The sequence below is a fragment of the Centroberyx affinis genome, unplaced genomic scaffold (assembly GCF_046629955.1).
Source record: "Centroberyx affinis isolate AG114_WGS23_722 - 3 ecotype Tasmania unplaced genomic scaffold, CSIRO-AGI_Caff_v1 ptg002013l_1, whole genome shotgun sequence".
In the NCBI taxonomy this organism is placed as follows: domain Eukaryota; kingdom Metazoa; phylum Chordata; class Actinopteri; order Beryciformes; family Berycidae; genus Centroberyx; species Centroberyx affinis.
Window position 1 is genome coordinate 41,676 of NW_027280355.1, and position 22,109 is coordinate 63,784.

Sequence of the window (22,109 nt, forward strand, 5' to 3'; positions counted from 1 at the left end):
TTTTGAGAGTGTTTCCTTATGTCCGTCTCTGCTCAATTTCCAGCTGCATTTGATTGAAGATGCAGGTGTTGCTTTCTCACATGTCAAATGAGGCTTAGTGGCTATAGCAGTGACAACCTGTACTGTACCTGTATCTTAAAACTCACCTGGTCAATCAACTAAATGTCAATAAGTTATGAGCATCAATACCTCCTGTTTTATCTGACAAAAGGTGAGTGAAATGTTTTCTCTGTAATAAAAGGACTGTCTTTTTTGAGTGTAGGGGGAGTCTGGTGGGAGTTTATCGATACACATGGTTCACAAGTGTGGGGTCTTACCTTCTACACCATCTTTGGGCTGACATTGCATTTCTTTTTCTGTTATTCTTTAAAGGGAACGCACCGGCAATATGTCAGGGGGCTCAAATTCACGGAAATATATCCACAATGCAAATCAATAGAAATCATATTAGTTATTAGTGCCCGCTTGGTGATACAGAAGCTGCAATTTAAAATGCAGTTATCTCTGGTGGTGGCAACGTATTTATAGAGGGAACTGAAATCATGAGAAAAGGGAGGGGGGGGGGGGGATTTCCAGGGTGTGATCTATTACACAATTAGTATCATCATGACTAAATATCACAAGTGAAAAGCAACAAAAAAAACCCTGCTAATATCTAAGAAATGCTAGATCTTATCAAATGCACGAGGAGGCTCAATTTGAATGGGTGGGCTGTAGTGATCACTTTGGCATCCTGGTAATTCAGTTGTGGACAAAATAAAAAAAACAAAAACAAAAAAAAACAAATGCAGATTGGATTATATTAAATTTTAATGTGCACAGCGTGATATCGTACAGTAAAAGCAGGGAAGGAAAAAAAAATTGTTTCATATAAAAATATCACCTTTAGAGCTTAAAAACTCAATTCAAGAAACAGGTGCTATGATATTACCATCCTGGTGAAGAGACAGCAGGTAGACCAAAGGTGACGGAATCAAAGCTTCGTGTCACGATAAAATATACCCCCCCCCCCCCCCCCCAGACCTCCCACCCCACCCCATCCCCCACCCAACAACCCCACCCACCCGGCAGGAGGTCTCAGTTTGATGCTAGTCCTTGTCAGCATTGTGTCCACAGTGGAGAAGCAGGGCAGCAGACCAAACTAGTCGGGGGGGAAAGACAAAAAATACCTAAAAAAAACATCTGGAGGGGGCTAGAAAATGATAACCAGATAACAATGCATCTCAAGTAACACTTTACACCTTACACTGCCCTTATTCCAGTATATTATCCTCTGGAAAAGTGCTGTAAGTACCACAGTGTGTAAGAAAAACTTACATTACCTTCGTAGCTACATTATATAGAAGGCAGATTTTCACAAAATACTTTCATAGTACTATCCACTAACAATACTTTTCCATAGGCTGATGCACTGGAAGAAGGCCATAGTAAGGTAAAGTCTTACATACATACAGTACATATAATTGGCAAAGATATCAAAACAGCATTGAAATAAACCCCTCAAAGTTCTTCATCTTCATAGTGTAGAAAAAAAAAAGTGTTTACCTACAACTACGGCAATGTGCATTTTAAAGCCTGGAGCTTCACTGGAAAAGGAAAGGCCTAAAATGGTCTCAAAAAAACGAAACAAAACAAAAAGAAAAACACAGTTTTGTGTGATATATCACCGAAATTCAAAGGCTAAACATTCTCTGTCACACACATACGCAGTTATGAGGATGATAATGCACTGAATACTTGGGCTTGGCAGAAATTTAGGCTCTTTCGTTTGAGGCGGAGGGCGAAGTGGAAGCCGATGCAGAGAGCGAGCGAACCCGGACGCTGGAAGATCACCCCTGCATCGCTGGCGTCTCAGTCAGGCGGCGTGGCGGGTGCGGTGGGCGGCCCGGGCGCGGTGGGGGCGGGCGGGCCGGGCGTAGCGGGCGGGCAGTCCGGGCGTAGCGGGCGTGGCGGGCGAGTGGTCCGGGCGGACGGCGAGTTGTCGGCAAGGTGACACAGGTGCATGCAGAAACGAGGGCAGGTTCAGTGTGTCAGACTGCTGGGGAAGCTGGGTGGGTTTGCGGGGGGGGGGGGGGGGGGGCGGCGGGGGTGTGGAGGGGGATGGGAGGGCTGGGTGGGGCACAGGGTGGGGGTGGGGGGCGCAGGGGGGGGGGCGGCAGAGGGAGGTGTGTTGCTGAGAGGTTTGGCTCGGGCTTGTTTTGTTTTTGCTGAGTCAGGCGGAATTTGGCAGCGCTGTCTCTCCCTACTGTGACACTCACTTTCCCATCCCCACTTCCCCATCTCCCCACCCCACCCCACCCCAAAGGCTCCAAAACACACACATACAGACCCAGCAAGCGTTACAAGGGACAGCGACACCCGCCCCCCCCCACACACACCCCAACCCCCTCATCACATGAACCAATCAATCAATGCAAAGTGATAAGCTATCCACAGAAATTGCAAGAACGGAAGGAATTTACATCGTGTGGAAAAACGAATTCCAACCAGCAGAAGACAGATAGAGAGCTTGCTTGCTTGCTTGACAATGTTAACAGTGAAGAATAAAAAAAAAACTAAACAACACAATCAAATCAACAACAAAAACCCCAGAGAACGACCCCTTGATTTCCTGTGCCCACCCGTTGGTTACACCAGCACCGGAGAGAAAAAACAGCTTTCGACGGAAACGGGTAAAAAAAAAAAAGGGGGCGTGGCCAGGAGCTGCATGGCCACGCCCCCCCTTCACCTCCAAACATCCCCGCCCCCGGCTCTGGAAAACGGCTCCCCTCTCGTTTTCCAGAGGTCCTTTGATCTCTTCTACTTTTTCTTTCTATTCTGACATTTTCTCTCCTGTCTGAGTGTCGGTGTTGTTCCGGCCCTCCCGTCTTCCCTCCCCCTCTCTCCGTTAATCCTCCTCTTCCCGGGGCGCTACACCTCCTTGGTGGTGCTGATCCGGACGCTGCTGAAGCACTTGCCCATGGCCTCGAACAGCGGGTCGCAGAAGGTGTGCACGCAGATGGAGTAGACGCGGCTGACGCAGTGGATCTCGATCAGGTAGCTCTTGACGCACGGCACCACGGCCCAGATGTGCAGGAAGGACAGGATGGCGAAGAAGATTCCCCAGACCAGCGCCAGCGGGATGCCGACCAGCGCCGTCAGCAGCCGGTAGCACCAGTACTTGGTGACGGTGAAGGTGGTGAAGCTGGCCTTCCACACGCCGTCGAAGCTGTAGGTCCCTGCAGGCTCGGCGATCACGTCCTCAAAGTCCACCTGACCAGGGGAGAGAGAGAGGGAGAGAGAGAGAACGAGGGAGAAAACACACTTTTAGCAGGTCTAGAGAGACTTATGATGATCAAATGAAATCATTAAATAAGTTATCAATAAGTTATCAAGTTAAAGATATGCATTTCCTGTTGAAACAGGATGTTGAGGCGGGACATAACGCAATAATGGATCATTCAAAAGTCTAAACCAATGGAATATGAGTCAGGGAGAGAAAGGCAATTTTATGTGATGATAATGAAGATAATCTGATGGTTTTATTGGTTATAAATTTATATTTACGCCTACTAGTGCAGCATGAGGTCACCATTAAAGATACCCTGTTTTCCAGGAAGTAAAAGTAATGGGAGTTAATTTCATAACGATCTGCAAATAAACCTTTAGCAGGACTAGACTGAGCTATGACCAACTATACTTCATATACTTCATTAGTCATGACGTATGTGAGTTAAACATTATGAATGATCTGCAAATATACTTTTAGCAGGTCTAGACTGATTTGTAACCGATTAAGTACAATCACAAGCTCTTTCAATCATCACTGATGTGACAGCCATAATACCCAAGGAGGCATTCTTCACTGCGGTTATGGGTATGATGGTGATGCAGCTAGGTATAAAGCATAGCTGAGTACTGCCAGAGTCACTAAAGTACCTATAATCACAATAAAGACCGCATTCGTCGGTATTACGGCTTTTACACAACACGTGTATACTGTTTTCTCCACAGTAGCAGACATATAGAAAACAAAACAGGGGAAAACAAAAAAGATGGTTAATTAGCTGCCTGGTGACCACATGTATGACATTATGCACCAGTAACACTTTACAATAAGGGTACACTAAGTTAAGGGTTAGTTGATGCTTAATAAGGATTAACTAATAAGCATTAACTAACTAGTTAATGATTAATAAGCATTAACTAACCCTTAATTAACAGTTAACTAATGTGTAATTTAATGGTGTTCATGTTAACTAAGGTATTCATTTATACATTATTTAATAGTTTATAAAGATGACTTAAATAATGTATAAATTAATACCTTAGTTAACATGAACACCATTATTAAATGATTACCAGACACATTAGTTAACTGTTAATTAAGGGTTAGTTAATGCTTATTAAGCATTAACTAACCCTTAATTAATGTACCCTTATTGTAAAGTGTTACCTATTCACCAGACAGCAGATATGAGCGAGATGAACAAAAACTGCAGATATAATGAGGCTGAATCCATTCACAGGTGCAAAGCAGACAGTGTGACAGTGTGAAACGAGGTGATCAGGTAATGATACAAGACTTTCGATCACACGGTGACCGTTGCACTAGACTCAGCGTTGTGCGTTGTCAAATACCACAGTCGATTGCACATCGTCCAAAATCATTGCACAAAAGCCCCGATATCGCACTAAAGGGAAATGAAATAAACAACTGTATTAATTTATAGCCCAGCAAAACAGAACTCGTCATCTGCACATAATTCATCTGCGTCACTCCCCGCTAATAAGAGAGTTTTTTTTTGACAAGATTTACGTCTCCCCTCGCAGCGACTGGTACAGTCTATCCACCCTCTGCTTCCCCACCCCAAATACTGATTGCTCCATACACAAACTCTGGCATCTGCTTTGCTTTTTGCAACACAATCCTTCTGCTTTTGCCCTTCTGAAACATCCAACTCCAACCAGATAGATAGATAGATAGATAGATAGATAGATGGATGAGAATGCCATTAGAAACTTTGGGGGAACTCCTTAAAGTAATAATCTGCAACACATTCATATAAATAAATGTCAGTTTTATTACTTTGTAGCACTGATTGACATAACACAATAGTGATTCAACCTATATCCAGTTCATTAAAGCTTTTCCATTGTCTGTTCTAAACAGCCGGTGTCTGGTAGCTCTTTCCCGGGAAAAATCCTCTGCCGCACAGGAAGTGATGTGCTTTAAGTCTCCGGTTTGTTGGGAATAAACAGAAGAAGAAGAACTGGGTAGTTAGCATGAGCAGCGATACCCAGCATGGCTGAACAGACAGAGAAAAGAGAAACTCAAACTGCACCGACAGAAAATCCAAGCTCCGCCCACACTGTTTGATTGACAGGTGATCTGTGGGAAGTGCAGTGCAGAAACACGACAGCAATGAGCACTGAACACCAAACACCCCCCCCCCCCCACCCCCTCTGCCCCCCCATTAAGGTAAACCAGTTCACTTCAGTTCTCCTTGTTGTAAACAGCGCTCTCAGGCAATCAGCCTTTAAATGGGACGATCCTCGCAAGTAGCCATGATCCCTCCAATGCTGTTTAAGGGATGGCAGTAAAAAAGGCAAATCACATGCTGTAAACACAACTCAGACTCTCTTCCTCTCTCTCTCTCTCTCATACTCTCTCTCTCTCTCTCATACTCTCTCTTTTCCCTCCTTGGTATTTTCTCTTCACTTGAACAGTCCCTCTCTCTTCTCTCTCTCTCTTTCTCTCTCTTTACGCCACTCTATCTCTCCCTTCAGTCCCTACCCCTCTCTCTCTCTCTCTCTCTCACTCTCTCTCTCTCTCCTCTCCCTCCCTCTATCCCTTCTCACTGTCTCTCCTCTCCCTCTCATCCTCTCCACAGTCTTTTAAGCGCAGAGTAAATATTTATCTTACGGTTACTTGGAGCTTGTGTCTTGTTCTACCAGACCAGTTGGGCTACCGAGGGCTAATGGCTGTAATATCAATAAGTCAGAGAGATATTATCCAGTGTCAAAATGACAACAAACGGACAGGTGAAACGTTTCGTTCCAAAATGAGATATCCACTTTTAGAAAATGATTTGCTGGCATCAGAGTAAAGCACAATATGGTTTACTTTTGGAGTTTTATACCTTTGAATGCAAACTGGTTCTGTTTCTAAGGATAGATTCCCGGCCATATATTCATGTTTGAATAGGGATTTATCATTCAAACAGATGGAAAGCAGAGGGAAATATTGTAATAGATATAAATAGATAGATAAAAAAATATGGAAACCAAAGGCTATACATGACGTGCTCTATCCAAAAATCCTACATATCCATATTTCGATTCCCTGGCATTCATAATTCAATACCTCTAAAATATAGGACTTAAGTTAATACTCTTGATAGTCTTTGGAAGTGAAAATTCAACATTCATGTGTGTTAAGATGGTGAATCAAAGACCCCAGTTTGGCCTTGAAGAGTGCCCATTATCTGAAGTTAATGTCATATCAGTTTCACCTATTGGGCTAAACAAAGCACCAGAAGAAAACTTAATTTAAAAAACATTCAAAAAAAATTCCTGAAGTTCATCTTTCAAGACCTCTGAAATATAGAGAATTCAGTCTATAAAAGTGTCACCATTTTGTCAACCTGCTCTCCTTTAAAAGGTCATTTTTGTGCTACTATTCATTATGTAAGAGTAGGTGTCATGTTTTTTTTCAAATACTGGACATCTAATTTTGGACTACAACTCCTCAAATATCCCAACAGAGTTTTTTAGCCTTACAGTGGCAGCTTGTATTTCCAATTCTTGAACTCAGCGTGAGCAGGATAAAGCCTCACTCACGGCGCCATTGGCTTAGCTCACTGCAGCCTTATAATATAAATCTGACTGCAGCCACAAAACCAGCGCGGCGTCCATTTAATTTTTCCACAGCTACAAATTTTAAAGTGGACCCACTCTGCGTCAGTTTCCAAAACTCTGATTGAGGCTAAATGAGAGCCTTCTGCAGAGAGGCACAAACACACAACCACATAACGATGATGGAGATATTCAGCTTCATAAAATGAAGCTGGTTGCTGCATTTTACTGAACAGTTTCTTTCAAGGTTTTACATTTCCAAAATGCTATATATTCATTTTGGGAGGGGAAAAAACATTACCTGAAGTTTGGCGTTGAATACCTCTAAAATATAAAGGATCCAGTCTGTAAACCATGTCACCTTCTACTCTAAAAAGGAACAGAACTCTAGCTAATATGTATTCTGACCAGACTGTGATGAATAAAAACATGCAGAAATACTCCAACTCCAAATTTACTCCAACTGTATATGAAGAGGTTTGTTCCTTCTGTGAGATATCCACCATTTGACAGAAGTGACAGCTCAAAGTTTAAACAAATAATGGAACTTTTTGTAGGAGGATAAGGTCTCTTAAGTCCTTGGTTGACAAAATGATAACACTTTCACAGGCTGGATCCTCTACTTTAACAGATACTGAATGATGACTTTTGTTCCAATGAGTGTCTATATATATATCTATATATAGCAGTTGGAACAGCACACTTTGTGTATAGTCTGTGGTTTTCTGTCTGTCTGCAGGTCTAAGGCTTTGTGTGATTTTACTGTGGATATGGAGTCATGTTGGGTCACCGTCTGGACCTCTGAACTGAAATCCCATCGGAGGTTTGATATGAAACAATGGAGTCTCGGGGTCAGCATGTGACCGGTCGGCAAGGCAACTGTATTATTGAGTAAATACACCAATGTGCTATTTCCAGAGCTGAGTCTTCAGGCTGTCAGTTGTGCTTGAAACGACATAGTGGGGTCCTGGAGGAGAAGGTCAGAGTGTGGTAGTGTTTGAGGGCTTTAGTGTTCAGGGAAGATGTTTGCTTTTGGCTCAGGAAAAGATTAGGCTTGATTGGTAGCTATCATATGTGACCAAAGGCCATGAACCCAGGCTAGTTTACTGTAACTTTACACCAGACCCACTTTACATCAGAAAAAATCTGATCAAAAGTAAAATTAAAAAAATAATAATTATTCACACAAAATCCCTTTCATAACAAAAAAATTCCCACATTAGTTGGATTTCCATGCAAGTTTTTGGTAAATCGTGTATCAAATTAGAAAAACTGAATGGAAATGGCAAAAATTTGATAACTTTTCGTCAATATGGCTGTTTTTACTGATGGGTCATATACAGTACCATCGCTGATGGGTGGAAACCTTGTATCTCCAAAATGTCAACTTTTCAGGAACTAAGAAAAACAGCCTTTTTTTTTAGCTTGATGAAAATGCATTTTTGACTTTATCCCATGGGGTTTGAAAGGGTTTCATAAGCTCATGAGGTCGGAGAATGTTCTCAACCCACAGACGAATCATGTAATCCTTCGACTGAAATGGAAACATGAAAATCAGCAAAACTGGAGATATGAGGTTTTCACCTGACATTGATGATACGTCCATGATAAAAGTCCCTGATAAAAACAATAATCTGGTGGTCAAAACAATCAACAGTCAACCAATCATAAGCGTTCAAGTGCAATTTAGCAATTTTACTGCACATGGAAACAAAGAGTTTTTCATTCTGTTTGTCTTGACCTGAAGGAATCTGGATCTGCTGCCCAACAGCAGCAGCAGCTCAAACTCACTGTGCAGAGAGTGAGAGAGACAGGCTGGAACGGCTGTGAAATTGCCCCAACTGGCTCAGAAGAAAGCTTTCTTTGCAGCTCTTTTTCTGAAAAATCTGCTCCAGTGGGGGCAATTTCACTCCACTGACCACCACCGGGCTCCAGCCACTCCTCTGAGCTATATAAAGACACACAGCTTCACCAGAGGAAAAAACTCTATTCCCAGGGCAAACTCCACATGGATGTCAGTAATGGAACTTCTTTGATGTGGCCAGATGATTGAGGCCAGCTGCAAGAGCTACGGGACAGCTTGAGCTCCATGATTCCTTTGATTGAAGGAATGCAGCGTGTATGTGTCTGTGTGTGCGTGCCGGGCATCTGTACTACATACTGTTTGTCAGCATGCACAGTGCATACGTGCATGCATGTGTTTACTGTGTGTGTGTGTGTGTGTGTGTGTGTGTGTGTGTGTGGTCAGGGTGGATTGCGGAGTGAGGTTTGCTGGAAGGGATTCCCTGCTTGTGTGTTTCTGCGGGGCACCCCAAACACACGCTTCCACTTGGCAGCACTGTAACATCGACCTCAAAGCACCCAGACCCACAGCACACAGCACACTCTAAAAAACCAGGGGCTCATCGGGGGTTCCTCCAAGATCCGAAGGGAGGCGGTAAGCACCTTAGGGTTCCTCACTAGAGAAAATAACCTATTCCCCTCCAGGTGGTAGAGGTTCCTCAATACTGTCAGGCTTCATTAGCTGTTTATGAAGGGAACCTTCTGGGGTTCTTCTACAGCTGTAAGTTTAAGAGCCCTTAAAGGCGCCTTGAAGCCATTTTAACTTTTACAGTGAGCGTGCATGTGATTCCAGATAATTCTACCAGTGGTCTGTTAAGTTGATTAGAGAGGGGCGGCCAATCATAAAGCTGCATTCTATTCTGAGACTGGAAGGAGAGTCTGACTCACTGTCACAATGGAGAGAGAGAGAGAGAGAGAGAGAGAGAGAGAGAGAGAGAGAGAGAGAGAGAGAGGGCGGAGGGTGGTAGGGAGGGAAACCTCATGACAGTAAGCACGTTTTTCATCATCCTATCTACAGTAAGAGGCTATCTACCAGGGATCTTTCCAATCAACTGAATCCATAATGGAACAAGACAACAATCAATGAAGGGGAACACATCAACTTGTGCTCCTCTGACGCATTCATAGGCATGACAGCAGGCATGCAGGGAGGGAGGGAGGAAAGGAGGAGTAGAATGGGAGGAAAGAGGGGAGGAGGGATGGGGAGTGGTGAGGGATATCCCCTCTGCCTGCCACTAACCAGCTACTTGGGTGTTTCCCTGTTTTAACAAGGCAGAGTTCAGGCGTTTCAAAGGGCTGACCCCTCTCCCATGCAGCGAGCAGTTTGACCCCGGCACACAGATGAAAACCTGCCCAGCTGGACGGGAGGATGGACGGTGTCAGACAGCTGCTGCTGCCGCTGCTTGCTATCCAGACACGTCAGGTGGCTTTCAGCGCACCACTCCTCTGCTACTACAAGCTCTCTCTCAGCTAACTCCTTTTGAAAATAAACACGCGGTATTTATGCGGTCAGGCTGCTCTCTTATGGAAAGAATTCTACTTTCCCCAAACACTCACAAACAGAAACAGGCGTATGCAATAAGGACTGTGGGAAATGTGTGTTCCAACAACAGGAAATTCGTAATGTTTCCTCTGTTAGACACCGGGGCGAGGATGTTCAACTTTATAGGGACACGCATGCAGCGACAGGCGGCTGCTGGTTATGCGGACGCACAGCTATTACGCATGTGGATAGCTTGCCATTGTATCGCCACACTGAGCTTTAACATCTCGACAAACCCTTTGCCTAATAGGGGAAAGTCACTGGGGGGAGAAACTGTTGGAACCACAGTGCGCAACACAGTGTGCGCCCCTTGCGCAGAAGAACTGCCGTGCGCCTCTGACGCACACAGCCGCCTATAATGCCAATTTGACAGCAGCTACACTGCCGCACACTGTACAGTTCCCCTAGGTTTATTACAGTTACAATGATTATTACAATGCTTGTCATGACTTCTGAAAACCACGTAAACAATAATGCAGAGATTATAGTATACAAGCAAACCTCACATCAATACAACAATTAAATGTTTAACTCAAACTCCACGCGTAAAGGAAAAGCTCTCCATGAAGTTTAGCTCACCTTGACAACGTCGTCGTTTAGGTGCTTGGGGTCCCGGTTGACCAGGTCGATTTCTTTGGTGTGGACATCCTCCATCGTCTTCTCGTTCAGGCTTTCGTTATCCATGTCTTTGTTGTTGGGTTTGTATATGTTCCCTTGTTTCCTGATGAACGGCGAATGCAGAAATTCCTGTTAAAATCCGGAGGAGGGGAAAAAAAGAAGAGGGTGAAGAGGAGGAATACTGAGTGCTGAGAGGAGAGACTGGAGCTGCAAGTTACCAGCCTGCCCCAGAAACAGGGATGGGTTTAAATGGATAAAAGTGAAGCACCACACCCCTCAATCCAGCCGCAAGGGGTCATCACCACCCATACAGAAATCTAATATCCTGAGATATGTTCCAAATAATATACCTGTGAATACAAGCTCTATTACTTATTAAGAAATACAAAAGCATATTATCCACATCTATTTTAAATGTTCGAATTTTGACTTTTTTTTAAAGAATGTTCTTAACATATATGTATATGTGTGATCAACGCTATATTGTGATTAGACTTCGTAGATGTGTTTACACAAACACGTAAATATATTCCGGAATTCCCCACTTATATGTAAAAACATCCAATTTCCGTATACCCAAGCGCTCCATAAACGAGTGCGTAAAGAGCCTCTTCATTCCACAGCCCATAATACTCTGTTCTCCCTGAACCTGTCAAGCACATTTTCAATTGTAAAAACAACCATATGGTTTCATGAGATAACGTTAAAACTATATGCATGGCTTTTGACCGAATTTGTTTTACAACGGAAAAGGTTTGTGCGCTGCCTCGCGGCTTTTACGCACGACAATCAATTTTCCAGGGTCGATATGTAAATAAAATAGACGGTTACTCTATAATAAAGAAGCTTTTAACAGGTAAAATCTCACACCCAAACGCTAATGCATACCCAGTGGTCTTTCACATTCACCCAGTCGGTGTGGGAGTACCATTCACGACCAGGTGCCAAAAAAGATAACTACTGCCAAATAGCGCTGTGGAGTTAAAAAAAACCCCAAAATAGTCTCAGTTTCCCAATTGAATGCAAATTGTGAAAGAGAATATTTAACACTTGGCTGAGGAAAATTCTCTGTCCGCTAAAAACTTCACTGCAAAACGCCTGGAAATACGATGGTGCCAGTTTCAGAGCAGACCCATACTGTACCTCTTCTGTTTCGCCGTCCTTCAGTCCTCCTGTCATGCTGTCCTGAAGTGTGAGCGGATCAGCGCGTTGAACAGACAAGAAGACAATATAGGAAGCCAAGTGGGAGGCGTATAGGCGACTGCAGAGGACCGGGGCTCTTCCCAGTAATCTGCAATGCTCTAATTCCTGCCCTTTTTGCCAAACGTGACACGCATTTAATGCCCAGGGGCTGTGAGGGAAAACCTCGGCGCGTTTCCTCGGATCCCAGCGCGCGTCTTCGCAGCCCCAAGTCACCTGTGTGCACAGAGCGGAGCCCGCAGTTACCCCGACACTCAGGACACCACGGAGCTCCGATGAAGGGGAAACTGACGTGATTTCAACCAGAGGGGTGTTGTAATGTTGACATTGGCTTGGAATTGGTTTATTTAGGGAACAAAGCAGAGTATAGTTCTCTTTCTGTCCCGTTAAAGGTGGGCGTCAGCTGGGGATGGCAAGGTGTGGAGACTTGCCTTAGCCTGAGTGAAACCAACCCAGCTCATTATAATGGAGAGCAGAGATCAAGAAAAAATTACCAGAAATCTATTTGGAAGACATACCTAAAAAGATTCAGGACTAATGATCCCTCTAGTTTGGAGACCTTTGTCTAATAGTATCACATTGATCAAATCATATCCTGTCAGTCATCAGACATTACTCTATTTATCCCCAGAAATCTAGCACATGTGGAAGCTTTGGTGGTCCCACAGGTTTAAGTGAATTGACTTTTAAGTGAAAGTTGTCTTCAACTTTACAGCTCAGGTCGTGTTGGGAACCCTTGCTGGTCACTCTGGTCTGTTTACATTCCTATTCCTGTATCAACTCACCTTGGTGTGACACCAGTTGGCAGAGTCAGGACTGTTGTTGTTTTCAGCCAGGAGATGTGATAGGGGTTTGTGAGATGGGTGTGGCACCGAACACAACAGATCAAAACAACAAAACGAAAGAATGTTTGAATTCACTGAAGATACTATTAAGGATTTGGAGGCTACAGCAGTGGTTCTCGACCTGGTGGTACATTTTTGTGAATTGAGAAATATTTCTTTAAACATACTCTTATGTATATGTGAAATGTATTTTTTTGCCATATTGGCAGCTTCTAGGCTTCTTAAGATAACTGATCAAATGGAAAAGCATGAAAAGGGAAAATAAGAATCATCATTTGGTGTCAAACGGAGGGCAGTGAGCAGGCATTGCTTCGTGTCCGAGGGTGGAGATCCAGAAACCACCAGAACCAGAACCACCAGGCCATTAGATGTAGGAAGTTCTATCATCATGTGACTTTTTCTTAGGCCTCGTCTCTTGTGACACTACTGAGTGCTGAAAGCGAGTTATGGTTCCGTGGCAAACAGGATCTGTGGGAACTGTATGCCAAGGCGGTTAAAGATTATGATTAGACTACCAAAAGCATGTAAATGTGTCAGTCATAACAGTGAGAACAGGTTCTTAAACATTAGTTTCAGCTGATTCTGTTCCAGTGCCAGAGGTGTGTGTGTGTGTGTGTGTGTGTGTGTGTGTGTGTGTGTGTGTGTGGGCCGGGGGATGGAGGTGGAAAAGCTGTCCGATCACAGCGAATGTCGGTTGAACGGGACGTTTGTTCCAGAATGAGATATCCACAAGCCATGCCTATTCTTGTAAAATAAATGACAGCACAAAAATAAATTCACCATTTAAAGGATATTAAGCAATGAGTCCTTTGTTGACAAAATGATGACATATTCACAGACTGGATTTGTTATACTTTACATATATTGGATAATGAATGTCAGGTAAATATTGTTTTCCCATGATGGATCTAAAACTTCAAATAGACCTCAGACTAAATCAAACACCCCACAAAACCAAATAAAAGCTGATATTATTCATTTGTGTAGAAGGCATATCATCTCTAGTCAGGTGCATATGCACCAATGCACAGGATATGATGTAACTATCGCTGGTGCTATTTCCATTTGGATGGACACAATCAAATGAGCCAAGTTGAAAGAGTGATAGGAGTCCCTGTGTGTCAGGAAAGGACAGCTACAGTCTGTACTAGTGGCAGTAATATAGCAGCAGCAGCACAAGTAGTATTAGTAGCAGAAGTAGTTTATTTGTAGTAGTAGTGGTAGTAGGAGTCATGAAAGGAGACTGTAATAGTAGTATAGTAGTTGTAGTAGTGGTAGCTGCTAGTAATAGTAGTAGTTGTAGTTTATAAAGTATTAGTGGCAGTAGCAATAGAATGGTAGTAGTAGGTAGTAGCAGTAGTAGTATTACATTATTATTATTGTTATTATCATTACATTATCATTACCATGGCTCCTACAATTCTTTGTTGATTCCCATAGTGAAACTCTTTTTGCTTACCACCCCACATGGATGTCAGAGGTCAGGGTCAGGGTCAGGGTCAGAGGTCAGGGTCAGCTGCAGCACCCCTGCAGCTGGTAGAGCCTCAGTGCTATAGGACACTTCAGCAGGGCGGATGCTCACCAGCAGTGGTGCAGTAGTAGGGCCATTAACTACTACACTGGAACTCACCAGCCACCAGAAGATTGATAAATTGGTAGTTTTTGTCTACAAAGCCATTATTGGTAAACTGCCCTCTTGTTTGACCATTCTCCAAATATCCAGTAATGCCTACAGTCTAAGATCACAGTCCTGCATTCTGCTTCCCAGATTCAGAACTGTTTTTGGTGAAAAGGCATTAGATTATTTTTCCTCCTGGTCCTGGAACAATCTCCAGACAAACCTCCAGCTTGACCATTTTATTCCCCTAAATCAGTTCAAACAAATTATCCACAGTCTTATGCAAGATGTGCACTCCTGTTTCTGATCTAAATCTTTTTTATTGTACATATTTAGCTATTTTTCTATTTTCTACCATATTGTATGTTTTATTGTGTAACCCCTGCTGCTATTTCTTGGCCAGGTCTCCCTTGAAAAAGAGATTTTGAATCTCAATGGGACTTCCTGGTAAAATAAAGGCTACATAAAATAAAACATTTGTAGTAGTAGTAGTAGTAGTAGCTGCATAAGTACTTTTTTGATCATGTGATGGAAATTCCTTTTATCACCGCATCACCACCAGCGATACAAAACACAGAGACAAAACTGAACGAGGACGCTGCTCACCAACAGAACAGAAACATACACAAACATTGTGGTCGGAGGAATATCCTGAACAGAGTGGAAAGCTGAGAGCGACAGGGAGAAACGCTGTGCAGACCTGTAGGTCCTGCAGCGGAGCCCCAGGTCATGTTCCACAGACCCACAGCTCCTCTTTGTATAGGAAAGTGTCTTATGCAATCTCAGCTAAGTCACAGTGATTTACGAGACGCGTCTGGCACTCAGCTGCACATCCCAGCCCCGCTCATCTCCTCTGACAGAAAGAAGAGGCCACGCACACACACAAAATTTGAGGAAAAATGTCTTTATTTTGGTCAATAAGAACACATTTGGTGAAAGTGAAAGAGTTTTATTCCAAAATGAGATATCCACTATTTGAATAAAGCAACACCTACAAAATAATTGATAGTATGAAATTAAAACAAATTCTGGTGCTTTTTAAATTGTAGTATAAATTCACAGCACTTTAATAAACTGGATATTCAGCGATATTGGATTATGAAAATCAGGTAATGATAAATGGATATATATATCTCTTTTGGAATACAACTCTTCAAACTATTGCTACATGGTATTGTAGAGGAGAGAAAGAGAAAAAGCTTTAGCCACACACCTGCCTTCTACTATTGCACAACCCTACCTTGAATTTCCTCTCAGAGCTGAAAACCCAACTACAGTCAGTCACATATTGGCTGGCAGCTTGTCAGTGAAAGGCTTAGAAAGCACTGACAGAACCGCTGGGCTTCTGTTGTCAGCTGGAAACACAACAGCACGTCACATGTGACTTCTGTTGTGTCAGAGGGCAAATCTGTGGCGCTGTCTGTCTGACTCTCTCTCTGTTTTGGTTTAGAAGTGCAGCATGTTAGCTTGCGAGCTTGCGGCGCTTTGTCTAGCAGCAAATTATGTAACGCAAACGTGTCTATTATCTGAGAGCTATCGTACACATCCCCATCTGACTACCTCCTACAGAGAGTCAGTCCACTAACAGGTTTACCAGTTCATATGCCCAATTTTGTAAGGAGTAGCCAAATGACCTCTGCTTCCTGAATGAAACTGGACAGGCTCATCCACCTGAGCAAGAAATCTACGGTGGCAATTTCTTCTGTTTTGCGGCTCTTAAGCCTTGGATTAGTGGGAAGTGCTACAGCCCAGACCCCCATCTGGTCAGCTAATAGTTGTGGAAGAAAGGGGAAATGATGCCATCGCTGTAGAAGCTTGGAAAAGGCCAAAACAATAACAGGCATTAAGCATTAGCCATGAGCAGACTTGGCTGTGTGTTTTATGCTTTGCAGGTTTTATGCGCTGCATTAGTTAACATCCATCACATGAAAAATAGACATAGGTTCCATGAATGAAAGATAGACACATGGTTTCAGAACCACTTTGACAATGTTAATCAACGGTTGGTTTGCAGTTATGAGCTCATTGGAAAAGCTGAAATCTCACCACAACCAGCAAAATGGTGTTAAGTTTGTACCTGACACTCAGCTCCATTACAGCCTCACAACAGAGGGCAAACTGTGACACTGATTCTCTCTCTGTTGTAGTCTTCTAAGTACAGTATGTCAGCTCAGTAGCTGGCAGCACTATGACTAATAGCAAGTAGGAATTCGAGGCTTGTACCTGATACTCAGCTCTGTCACATGCAGCCTCAACAGAGAGTGCAAACTGTGACACTGTTTGTCTTTTTGTTTTAGAAGTAAACCAAAACCAAATACCCTGCGGCCATTGTAGCTAAAAACAAACACAACAATAAGAATTATATAAGCATGTACCTGACTCTCAGCTCAAAGCCTCAACCAAACAAGTTACGAAAGGTGTTAGGCCTTCATCATGTTGTAGCTACTCATGTGAACTCCTCTTACAGTAAATTAGATACAGCCAAATTTCAGTTTTTGCCCAGAATTAAGACTTGACTGATGATATATAAAAAATAAATTAGAAGGCCACTTTTTAACATCATTCAATGACATGTTCAAACAACTGTCTCTTTCATGGAGGTTAGCTCTGTATAAAAGCAAATGCCCAACATTATTACCAATGCATCAACACAGCAGAGTTGTCCATATTATAAAATAAGCCTGCAAAGTGTGCAAAAAGCTGCATCTTAGCGTCTAATATCCATATATGCTACTCTCTAGCAAACTAGCCACTTTATTGAATCTGTTCATCACATTCAACCTCTAGCTGAATGCTTTGCAATATATACAACATATAAAAAAAAGCATAAACTGCAGAATTATTACATCTCCAACTCAGCAGTTGGTATGCCTTAACAGCAGAAACCATGTTGCACTCGTCCAACTGATCCCACATCTCTTTCGGCCACAAAATAATGGAATGACAAGAATTTTTTTTTTGGTCACAAACAGTAAAATAACTCCATTTCGGGTGGTGCACACAAGCTCTTCATAAAGTCCCAAGTACTACAAATGTTTATCACCACCATCACCACCATTTACATTCCTACAGTTATGTGTCTACCAAATTAAAGTTATTAGAGTGGATCGTCATGTCTTTTTATACAAGATTTACCAGTAAACAGGACCTGATGTAACTGATCAGATCCTGTGTATTGGGAAGTTTACCAAAATCAGCCTTTACGGCCATTCACACTTTCGTTTATGGTTGTAACAACTTCCTACAGGATTCTGCAGCATTCCACATTTTCCTTTATAAAGAGCTAATGTATTCCACTGCAAGCATCATTCGACCAATCTTTTTTTTAACTCCAATCTTTCCTGCATTTCTTTGTCCTCGTGGACCGGGGAGTTTTGCATCAGTTGTGTGTGGTTTTAACGTGAACGGAGGACAGGCTCTTGCCCATGCTGTGGAAGAGCGGAGCTACGAACGTGTCCGTCAGGCTCCGCCACACCAGCTGCACCGACGGCAAGGCCATCATGAAGCCCTGGATCACCGGCATCACCAACCTGGAACGACAAGGGTCAAAGGTCACTCAAGAGCACGTGCTGAGAAACAAATGTAACAAAGTAAATGGCTGGTGACATCAAGATATTTTGCTAAATTTAACTTTTAAACAGGCAAGTTGATTAGGGGTGTGTTTGCGTGCAAACCAGAGTGGAAAAGTTTACTTAAGTTGCATTTTTGTTTTTGGTTCGTTTAGGTTCACACTGCCCAGTTACAAGCAAACTAGGGATTGTAAGCAAAAGTCACATGGACTGTAACCATGATGGACTTGTCTGTGCTCTTTGCCATAATTTACCCTCTCTGGGGCCAGCTGCATAAAGATAGACCTAGTCTTAGACTTAAATGTGACCTTAAGTCAAACTTGCTATAGACACTTAATATTTACCCGTTCCTACAACTTCTTGATTGTTGTAGATGTCTAACAGGTTGTTTCTGTCTCTAAAGACTCGCTCACTTCTTCAGGCTCTTTCCAAAAAACAGAGATTTGCCTTTTATGAAACAGCTTCAGTATTTAAACTTCCCACTCACAGTTAGGCCGACTTGTTGCCATAACAACAAAGATCTTGACTCAAGATAAGCCAGGGGGAAGGTGGCTAACTTTCCTACCTCAAAATAAGTCAGTCGTAATATTTAAGTAACAGTCTTAATTAGACTTGTCCAACCTGAGAATCTAAGACCAGTCTAAGGCTTAGACTGGTCTTAAACTAGCTTTATGCAACTGGCCCCTTCATGCCAGTTAAGAACACATGAAGAAATAGCTGAATATTGGCATCAGTCCAGACTGTGGTTTGCCCTCGCTTCATTTTGTCATGCAGGGATTTCCAAGCATGAAGAACTGCTGGCTGTCACATGTCGACAGCCCACTCCTTCTACCCATAAAACCTTGCGTTTCGGGGTCATTTCCTGCAGTTGGTACCATTACGTTTTCACTCCTGACAAACTGCACCGTAGTTCACTTGTTAAAAGACCAAGACTCACATTTTCAGGCGTCTTAGTGCCGTTATTTGGTGCCACCAAAGTTCGAATAACATTGTTCTCACCTGGCCAAACAAACTGATCTAAAGGGACACACACTCCAGAGTTTGAATAAACTCTCTCTAAACTCTAAACATGCTTGGAGTGAACGCTCCCTAACACATTCTGACTGACATCGATAGACTTGGGGAGTCGTTGCGGAGGAAAGGAGGGTTACACACACTCACAGCCTCAAGCTGTCTAGAGCAACAACAGGCTCATACTGTTGGACACTGAGCAGTCGGCTGTTAAGTCCCAAGCAGTAGCTGACAATTTGTGTGGAAATTCAAACCGACAACATTTGCAGTCACAAGTTTGCTTTTCTACCCCATTATGTGACTGCCATCCTGGTGCTGTGATGTCGACCCTTGCACTCCCTGCTTGTGATTTTGTGGATCTGGAAATTATGGCTTATTCTACTGTTGCATTCATCAAGTTTCTCTTGATAAGTGTGTCAGTGAAATGTCTAAAATGTAAATGTGAATGTGTTTTATCCGGGTTGATGCTCCAAATGTTGCTGCCAAGTTAGGTTCGCTGTGATGTGTCTGAAGACTGTCTGTCTTATGAAATGTGAAATTGGGACAAAGGTATAAGCCAGATTTGAACATTTCTTTTGGTTTTTATGAAATTTCACCACTTCTTAAAAACATTAAAGAAAGGCTTTTATAATTAATTGTTTTGACCTATTTACTTCTCTTATTTATCATATTTATTCTCCAATAACCCCGGTTTTAATTAATGTCTAGTTTTCCTACTATTTATCTGATTGTCTTTTATTTGTTATTGCCTCATTGTCTGTAAAGCAATTTGTATTTCTGTTTTGAAAAGTGCTGTATAAACAAAGTGTATTGTATAGTTGCATTCCTACAACTTGTGACCTTTACTACAATGCATCACAGTAAAATGAGAAGGTCCAGTGGAGTGCCTGTGTGATGAAAGCTCTGCTCTCCTTTGAAGCAGCTCCCTCTGTGTGATCTCCCTTCCTGACATTCCAGATGTATTGACCAGCTGAACGGTCAGCTCCTTCACAAAGCCACCACTCAATCCTCTATTGATGAATACCTAAGTATCCAGGTGACTTCCTCCGCCAAACAGTGTGACTGAAGTAATCATCCTGAGGCGGAGACCTCGCCTAGCAGCAAAGGTCATGCGAAAGTAACTCTGCAGTGCCTTAGCTGTGCACTATCTGCATCTGAAGAATGTCCCACTCTGGTCTGAAAATAGTCCTGTATTGCTGTAAGTCCAGCTAGAACGCCAACTGTCTGGCAAAGGTTATGGGGCTTTTTTTCCGCTACTGGTGGAACTACATTCCTCCCAACTTTCCATAGAGTGCTCACTTTTGGGCATAAATCCCATGTTGTTTCATCAAGTGTTAATAAAGTGACTCTTTAGGTTGTGTTTGTGAACGTATGCATTGCGCGGTTTGCCCGCAGACCTGGAAGCACCTGGTTCAACTTGGTGCAGACCTACATGGGGATAGCCATGACATCATTATCCAAATAAAAGTTAAAAAAGAAAAACAATGACAAAACTTTTCAATGTTGCACAAGTGAGGTAAACTGTATAAATAACTTATGTCAATGTTTGCCTACAGAGCCAGTACAAATATGCTGCCAAGTAGGCAGTCAGGCCCCTCATGAAAAGTCACTATAATGTTCCTGTAATATTCCCATTGGGTTTCATGTGTTTATGTTACTCAATAAAGAGTTTAAACTGACTCTGTCATACTTTCAAGGTATTTTATATCTTCTGATATCACTATAATATTCTTACAATATTTCTATAGGGACTGATAGTGTATTTGTGGCGCTCAATAACGAGTTTATAATGACCTTATCATACTCTTACAGTATTTTATATCTTATGGTATCACTATAATATTCGTATAATATCCCAATTGGGGTTTAAAGTTTTAATGGAATATTTGCATACATGTTTTTCTAAAAAATATGATAAGATTACTATAGCTCTATAGCTCGGGAAGGGGAACATCTGGCACCGGGCCAAGCGCTGAAACAACACCACAGTGTGTACAGAAGCTTCCATAGGCAGGCTGAGCAGAACTTCTCCATACCAGATATGAATACAGCTGAGCACCCCGAAGACCAGGCCGAGGATGAAGGCCATGGGCACGGCCAGCAGCGTGGTCAGCAGCCGGTAGAAGACGTATTTGACCAGCTCGAACACGGCGTGGCTTCCTATCCACACTTTGTCGAAGCTGTGTGTCGAGCTGGGCTCCGCGATGACATCGTCAAAACCAACCTGCCGGATCACACAAGTCAGGGTCAGACGATGGGCTTAACACCCGAGATAAATAAAGATTAACAGTGACAGGGGGGCGTTTGGAGATGATGGATTGACGGGACGCATGAAAACGCACAGGAAGACTTCCAGGTAGATCGCGGCGCTGTAAGCATCGATAACCAATCTGACAGCAGGCTAGTTTCTTATATGAAATATATTAAAAGTAACATTAGTTGTAACTGCAGATGATATTCACCTGAGCAGCTGCTACTTCCTGTCATTTCACTATTAAAAATCCATTACGCACGGTGCGCAGCCTACTTTACCTTCAAGTGCGCGTTGATATCATTTGGATCCCGGTCCGGAGGCGCTGCGCTGATCTTCCCTTTCTTCGACAGAATGGGCTCAATCGATCTGTTGTACTCGTCCTCATCCATAATTATACTAGTGTCCGATTTCTCCTTTTCGAGACCCATTTTCTGCTGACAGGCGGACAGACGGAGCTGGGCGAGCTGCTGGTGACGGTGCGCTCTGCGCTGTGCGCCGGACTGAGCGGCACCCCGCCCCGTATGGAAAGCAGCGCAGCGTGGGGCAGAGGAGACATAACAAGCACAAAGTCACTTCCCCAAATCATTTAAAGTGCACAGTGATGAGAGACATTACTGTAGTGCCGTGGTCTCCAATCCTGAGCCATGGAGACCCACGAGTCTGCAGGGTTTCATTCCAAACAAACACTTCACCATCTGATTTCACTGTTTAGTCCCCCCCTCCCACACTGTTGACCCTCCATGGCACTGGACTGGAAACCACTGTATGGATC

At 43.1% G+C, this 22,109-nt stretch overlaps 2 protein-coding genes across 2 annotated transcripts; both read right to left on the reverse strand.

Moving 5' to 3' along the window:
* Window positions 1–1,061: 1,061 nt before the first annotated feature.
* cav1 (caveolin 1) lies at window positions 1,062–12,229 on the reverse strand. Its single transcript, XM_071530965.1, has 3 exons — window positions 11,984–12,229; window positions 10,802–10,969; window positions 1,062–3,252 (listed from the first exon to the last, which is right to left on the reverse strand). Exons 1-3 carry the CDS (start codon window positions 12,017–12,019, stop codon window positions 2,911–2,913), a joined length of 546 nt encoding a protein of 181 aa, XP_071387066.1. The 5' UTR covers window positions 12,020–12,229; the 3' UTR covers window positions 1,062–2,910.
* Window positions 12,230–15,402: 3,173 nt separating this feature from the next.
* cav2 (caveolin 2) lies at window positions 15,403–21,806 on the reverse strand. Its single transcript, XM_071530964.1, has 3 exons — window positions 21,616–21,806; window positions 21,120–21,307; window positions 15,403–18,033 (listed from the first exon to the last, which is right to left on the reverse strand). The coding sequence occupies exons 1-3, from the start codon at window positions 21,763–21,765 to the stop codon at window positions 17,883–17,885; spliced, it is 489 nt and encodes a 162-aa protein (XP_071387065.1). The 5' UTR covers window positions 21,766–21,806; the 3' UTR covers window positions 15,403–17,882.
* Between the last annotated feature and the right edge of the window lie 303 nt (window positions 21,807–22,109).